Source organism: Dendrobates tinctorius, unplaced genomic scaffold (assembly GCF_039654945.1).
Source record: "Dendrobates tinctorius isolate UK_male_01 unplaced genomic scaffold, ASM3965494v1 ptg000081l, whole genome shotgun sequence".
In the NCBI taxonomy this organism is placed as follows: Eukaryota; Metazoa; Chordata; class Amphibia; order Anura; family Dendrobatidae; genus Dendrobates; species Dendrobates tinctorius.
In genome coordinates this window covers 7,903,062-7,910,082 of record NW_027361749.1, presented here as the reverse complement: position 1 = coordinate 7,910,082, position 7,021 = coordinate 7,903,062, and the positions used below count along the sequence as shown (strand labels likewise).

At 48.8% G+C, this 7,021-nt stretch overlaps 1 protein-coding gene across 10 annotated transcripts in view; it reads right to left on the bottom strand.

Moving 5' to 3' along the window:
- Positions 1 to 360: 360 nt before the first annotated feature.
- The window catches only part of RNF138 (ring finger protein 138), a 45,720-nt gene continuing 39,059 nt past the window's right edge, over positions 361 to 7,021 (bottom strand). For 8 of the 10 annotated variants that reach the window (XM_073583716.1, XM_073583720.1, XM_073583723.1 and 5 more), the window contains 2 exons: positions 6,741 to 6,848; positions 361 to 579 (listed from right to left, as the gene is read on the bottom strand). In XM_073583716.1, the coding sequence (XP_073439817.1) occupies positions 511 to 579; positions 6,741 to 6,848 (177 nt within the window). In that variant the 3' untranslated portion in view covers positions 361 to 510. Of the gene's footprint in view, positions 580 to 606; positions 1,195 to 6,740; positions 6,849 to 7,021 lie in introns of those variants that run through there. The other 2 variants (XM_073583718.1, XM_073583721.1) reach the window with 2 other exon arrangements.

Genomic DNA, 7,021 nt, shown 5'->3' with positions numbered 1-7,021 from the left:
AATGTTTGAAGAATAAACCCAGCGCTTCGGAAATCTTCTGGATGTGCTGGCAATAGTAGGGGAGAATTTCCCTAAAAAAGCTTGGGCTTAGGAAGTGGTTTCTTTTCTTTACCAACTTATTTACTTATTAGATATGCATTTTGTATGCAACCCCTTTTCACATGTACTGCACCGCGGAGTCAAGGGCGCTTTAAAAATAAAGGTGGAATCTGGAATTTCTAGTAACGTAGTTATGCGAGCTGTTCGCTATGTTGTCTATAATTGTAGTGACTGATTGTATCAATACAAGAGCCTCAAAGTTTTTCATAACATTTCTAAGTCAATAAACAATAAAATGGTTTTCAAAAGACAGAATGCTCATTGACTTTGTAAAATTCCAAATATTTTATTCATAATTTTATACAGTTATACTTTTGCCAGCAAGAAGAGAATTAAAAAACACTTTATTAGACAGCAAAGACAAGACATCTAATTGAAAATTTCCAAATTGATGCAGTAAAATCTATGAAATCAGTAGAAAAATTCAGAGGATTCTTGTAATGCAGCTTGGAGCTGGGCTTCTTCATCGCCACGGACATTCTGTTTGACATGCAAATGATACAGAACAAAAAAGTAGAAGGAAACATTAGTGCAGTTCACATTCCGGTGCAGAAGGGAGGGGTACTGGACAACACGTTACTTTTAAGCAAAAGGTTCATATAAATACAGAAATTATTTTCTTGTGATACTCTGGGCAAGCTTTCTTGGTTTGCAAAAGAGTGACAGGAAACAGGTAAGAAAATTTAAAAACACAGACACACACTTCCCATTTTTTTTTTTATCCGCCTAATGGAAAAGGGGTAGTGCAATGGAAGGAGTACTCCGGGGAGCAGCAGGCATAAATTAAGACCAAAAGCTGGCCATCAAAAGTTTTCTAAAAACATGTAGATTACGGCACAAACTAACATTTAAGGAGAACAAATTTATCTTTACTAAATTTTATAAAAACGTTTAAGATCTACTGGCAGTCAGGGAAACCCCATTTAATTTCAGATTTAGTATTCTACTAATATCATAGGAAGTTGCAAGATGGCTGCACGTTACTGCTCTGCCCAGGAGAAGCTCCCAAAAGTTACATTGTATAATGTGCAGAGCACAAAATGATGAGATGCAGAGTCCTCTAGTCCCTCACAGGCAATCTTGAGGTTTTCTTTTCTGAAAGCATAAAGGGAGCCGCTATAAAAATAAAAAAGGAGTGCTCAAGTATTGCTCTTACTATGTGCATAGGGGCATAAAAAGCAGGAAGTGACGCCAGACATCAGGACATTTTGGTTACCTCCTGTCCAGTCTAGTAATATGCAATAATGCTGGAGTGACACCAGCGTATAACATGCGATGTGCTAATGAACTTCGGCTCCTGCTCTGCTGAGAGTGTCATGCTACTGTTCTCCAATCCTCTCACATGACAGGATCAGAGCAGAGCTGTGGATGGCAAAGCCACTGAAGACTCAGGTCTTCAAAAATTCATTTATAACAAGCAAAAAGGCAGCAACACTTACCTGCCCAGGTCTAGAACAAATGCACTGCAGGGTGCAGCCAGCCCATAAAGCAAGATGTTAGCAACACAGGTGCAAAATACCAGATTAACAGCCACTCTCCACATACCCATTCCTGGAGGGGGTGACTGCCCAGTATACAATTGCACAATGAGGGTCCGCATAGGGTACCGTTCACACAAGGGAACTGCATGGTGTCTGGTTCACAGCCTATTAGTAACGCCCCTACTATTCGATTAGGCGGGCTGGCCAGCACCCTCTCAATGTATCCCAGTGTGAACACCCCTCATACGAGACAAAACGTGTCTGGGCTCGGCTGCACCCCGAAAAATGTAGTGCAAAAAGTTTACCAATTAGTGAGGTATTAGCTGAGGAACTTTGGCGCAGTTTACGGGCTCAAGTATTTTGCCCAAAATATCAGCTAATACCTCACTAATTGGTAAACTTTTTGCACTACATTTTTCGGGGTGCAGCCGAGCCCAGACACGTTTTGTCTCGTATGAGGGGTGTTCACACTGGGATGCATTGAGAGGGTGCTGGCCAGCCCGCCTAATCGAATAGTAGGGGCGTTACTAATAGGCTGTGAACCAGACACCATGCAGTTCCCTTGTGTGAACGGTACCCTATTGTCACGTCCGCCATGTCTGCCATGTCTGTTTGTCTCAAGAACTCCTGGAGCGATGTGCATGCGCATGTTTTGTCTGCTGTCCTGCATGTTCGCTAGAGCTGTGTGCAGACTCACCTCATGTCTGAGCTGCAGGATCCCTGCGTTTCTGCTCTGCCTTCTGTGATCTTCTCGTCATGTCTGGAGTCCTTGATCATGTGAAGTTTCTTAAGATCCTGCACTGTCTGGTTCTGCAATCATCTCGTCATGTCTAGAATCCCGGATCATGTGTTCTTCCTAGGATCCTGCACTGGTTGGTTCGGTGATCATCTCGTCATGTCTGAAACCCTGATCATGTGACGTTTCCTAAGATCCTGCACTGTCTGGTTCTGCTATCATCTCGTCATGTCTAGAATCCCGGAAGTTCTCCCCTGGTCCTGACCTGGAGGAGGAGGTGCTATGCCCTATATCAGGCCGCCTCTTCCTATGCTCAGGGCCTGATTATTGTGTTGCTTCCCTGCAAGGCTCTGGGTCTGTGGGGTTGCTCCCTCTATTCTGTGCCCTTGCACTTTGCTCTGTAGTGCGTCTCTGCACACGCTCCGTGCTCGTATTCCGCCTCTTGTCTTGTGCCATGTCTTGTGTTGTCTCTCGTGCCATGTTTCTCTTTGCCTTGCTTTGCCTTGTAGTCCTTCTGCTGTTCTTTGTCTTAGTCTGTTTTGCTATGTCTCGCCTTAGCTATGCTTTGACTTGTAGTCCTTCCTGTGTTCTCTGCCTCGCCTGTTTTGCCATGTCTTGCTTTTGCTATGCTTTGACTTGTAGTCCTCCCTGTGTTCTCTGCCTTGCTATTCCTTGCTTTGTGTTCCTCCCTATGGTCTCAGTCTTTGCTTGCTCTGCCTCGCTCTCTCCTATGGTGCTCTGTAGTGCTCCCTAGCACACGCACCATTTCTCCTCTCCTTAGTGCTCGTTTCTTTGTCTAGTCCCAAGGTCTTCCCTTGGCCCGGCTCTGGGCTTCTGCCTACGCTCCGCTGCTAGACTCTGTCCTCTCTCTGACCTGGCTCTGTTTCTGCCTGTATTCCTTGCCTTGTTCCCTGCCTTGTCCTTGCATTGAACCCCGGCGTGGGTTCCCCTTGGCCGTCTCCTGTGCCGTGGTAAGTGCCACGTGTTTGTGTACAGCCGTGTGTACTGGCCAGTGTGGCGTGCCCCCTGCGTGGCTCCTAGCACGCAGCCCTTCCTTGTGCCCTGGCGTGGCTCCTAGCACGCACCCTGCCTTGAACCCTGGCGTGGCTCCTAGCACGCACCCTGCCTTGAACCCTGGCGTGGCTCCTAGCACGAAGGTTCCTTTGCCCCCTCCTGTGCCTTAGTCGTGCCTCGTGCTGGCGTTACAGCCGTGTGCATTGGCCAGTGAGGTGTGCGCCCCTGCGTAGCTCCTAGCACGCAGCCCTGCTCTGAACCCTGGCGTGTCTCTACACGCACCCTGTCTTGTGCCTTGGCGTGTCTCTACACGCACTCTGTCTTGTGCCTTGGCGTGTCTCTACACGCACTCTGTCTTGTGCCTTGGCGTGTCTCTACACGCACTCTGTCTTGTGCCTTGGCGTGTCTCTACACGCACTCTGTCTTGTGCCTTGGCGTGTCTCTACACGCACTCTGTCTTGTGCCTTGGCGTGTCTCTACACGCACTCTGTCTTGTACCTTGGCGTGTCTCTACACGCACTCTGTCTTGTACCTTGGCGTGTCTCTACACGCACTCCGTCTTATACCTTGTACCTTGGCGTGTCTCTACACGCACTGTCTAATTCTATGCTTTGGCGTGGCTACACACGCACCCTGTCTCGTTTGCGAACCTTGGCGTGTCCCCTACACACGCACCTCGCTTTGAACCCTGGCGTGTCCCCTACACACGCACCTTGCCTTGCACCTAGTCTTGGACCCTGGCGTGTCCCCTACACACGCACCTAGCCTTGGACCCTGGCGTGTCCCCTACACACGCACCTAGCCTTGGACCTTGGCGTGTTCCCTACACACGCACCCTGCTTGGATATCTGTCGTGCCTCCTTGCCTGAACCCTGGTTTGCCTGCCGGATGCCCGGAACCTGCCGACCGTTGCCAGAGGTCCGGAACCAGATGACTACGGCCTGATGTCCGGAGCTGACGTCCGCAGCCTGATCCCTGGACCCTGTCGGTTTGCCAGCAGTCCGGAGTCCGATGCCATTATGCCATTACCTGTGCCTAGTCGTGCCATCTGGCACGTACCATGTTATGGACCTTGGCGTGCCCACCTTGCACGTTTTGCTTGTTTTCTCTGTATGTGATCTTGTGTTATTCTAATGAAGATACCTTGCACCTACGTCTAGTCTCGTCTTGCTTCCTGCTCGTCCTTGTCGTCAGACACTCGTCTAGTGTCCCCTGAGCCGGCCGTCTGGTCCCAGCAGTCGTGGTGGCTCACCCCCTTGGTCTTGCCCCTGACACTCCCTGTATAGGGGGTGGATTCTCACAAGGTCAGCTCGCCCTCGGTGGGTGGGTGCCACGACCCAGAGGGTCCACTCAAAAAATGGGCTCAGCAGGAGCTGAGTCCATCACACCTATGCGGACCCTCATTGTGCAATTGTATACTGGGCAGTCACCCCCTCCAGGAATGGGTATGTGGAGAGTGGCTGTTAATCTGGTATTTTGCACCTGTGTTGCTAACATCTTGCTTTATTGGCTGGCTGCACCCTGCAGTGCATTTGTTCTAGACCTGGGCAGGTAAGTGTTGCTGCCTTTTTGCTTGTTGTCAGAGCTGTGGATGAGCCGGAGAGAGTAATTTCTACTTCTCCTCTGGTGCCGGCATATATCGCACCGCACTTGGGTAACATCCGAGTGCAATCTGATGTTTCACTCGCATCCATAGACTTGTATAAGTGCGTGACCCTAGTCTCACTGCCAATCGCAGCATGCTGGAATTGTTTTCTCATGCCGAATTGCAGGTCTGAGCTTCCCCATATAATATAACACTGGGCCACCCCCCAGTCCCACCTGGGACGCTATTTTTCCCCACATTGCACTGAGCCACCACGCCTCCCCAAGCTCCGACCCCATCCTCACCCTCCCAGAGACCCACCGCAGCCTGCAATAATGTGGCTGGGCTGTTCTGTGGCTGCGTGCACAGGACCTGTGATGAGGTCACAGGAGGGGAGGAGTCACATGTTCAGGGGCCTCCATGTCTGCAGGACTCTGCTGTGCTGGTTGTCATGGTGCTTGACGAGGTGAAGTTTCTGTGTGTGGACGGAGCGGAGCCGCGCGTGTACGAGGTGGACGGAGCGGAGCCGCGCGTGTACGAGGTGGACGGAGCGGAGCCGCGCGTGTACGAGGTGGACGGAGCGGAGCCGCGCGTGTACGAGGTGGACGGAGCGGAGCCGCGCGTGTACGAGGTGGACGGAGCGGAGCCGCGCGTGTATGGGGTATGCGAAGAAGAGCCATATGTGTACGGGATGTACGGAGCGGAGCCAAGTGTGTACAAGGCATACAAAGCAGGCTTTTCCCACGGACACAGGAGTACACGACGGAGCCCTGGGGAGCACTTTAAAACTCGCACATGACGGTCCACCAGAAGGGATGTGCTGGAAGCTGACCAGAAATGAGGTGATTTCATGAGGAGATTGTGACGGAACCAGGAATGCTTCAGATCCATCACCATGTCCTCCTCCGACAGCAGGATCACCTTAGAATCGGGGATGCCGGCTATGTGAGCAGATCATGATATGTCCTGCATCGGGTGGCTCAGATGGGCATTACAATGGAAGCTGGGCTGCTATAGTCAGAGTCAGTCTCTCTCTCTCTCCAGTACCAGCCACTGTGCCCTCAGTACCAGTCAGTGTGATCAGCAGTGCTAAATGGGTGTGGACATAGGTGTGACTAGTTGTGAAATGGGTGTAGTCAGGGCATGGCCTAAAAATTTGCAGCGGCGCGCGCTGCAGCCTTTGTTCCTCTTTCCCTTCTTCAAAAGTTGGGAGGTATGCCAATACATGTTATTCCCTACATACACTTATAGAACATATTGCACCATCAAAACATGTAGTTGCCCAGAGTCCATGAAATTTTGGCTGTGGCACAGGTTCTACAGGAACATTTTACTCTACAGTCTGTTAGTTTGTTTATTAGCAGTTATAAATGTGAGGGTATTCACACTATTGGTATTGTGCTCCGATCAGAAATAACCCCCTAGAAAAATCTGTGAAACTCATCACTAGGTCTCCATTTACCCGACACAGACCAGGTGTCCCGACTGACAGGTCAGTATACTCTAGTTTGTTACTGTGAAAATAATTAAAAAAAACTAATTAACTTACAGCAAATTTATCTCTGTGGTTTTCCAGATAAAACTTGCTCTAAGCTGTTGAACAAGGGCAGAAACCCACACAAATTCACAGCAAAATCTGCATGTGTTATAATTTGGTCAGTCCTTGGTCAAATTGTTGTGATGCCACATATTGATCCAAGACGTGAAGAGAAATATCCACAGCGCGCCTCTATCATTTCTGCAGATCATTTTATGGAAAGTAAATGATGTTTGTCAGAACCTACATTAGATTACTTTTTTTGTTACACACACACTGAATACATACCATAAAGTCTCCATAATTGAACTGGTGTCTGGCATTTAGGTGTCCAACAATATCTCTAGATGCATAATTGGCATCCCCACCGGGTAACGCTGAGCATATAGGGCACACCTAAAATTACAATTACATTAGGAAAAAAAAAAGTTTTTTTTAAGTCTATTGATTTTTCAAGAAATAGCATGTAATATATTTTATACATACACACAGGTATATCCCTAACTAATGGCATGTGAGTTAAGAGCCTTTAAGCATTGTTAAATTCATACCTTGTTTGTAGACTTTTA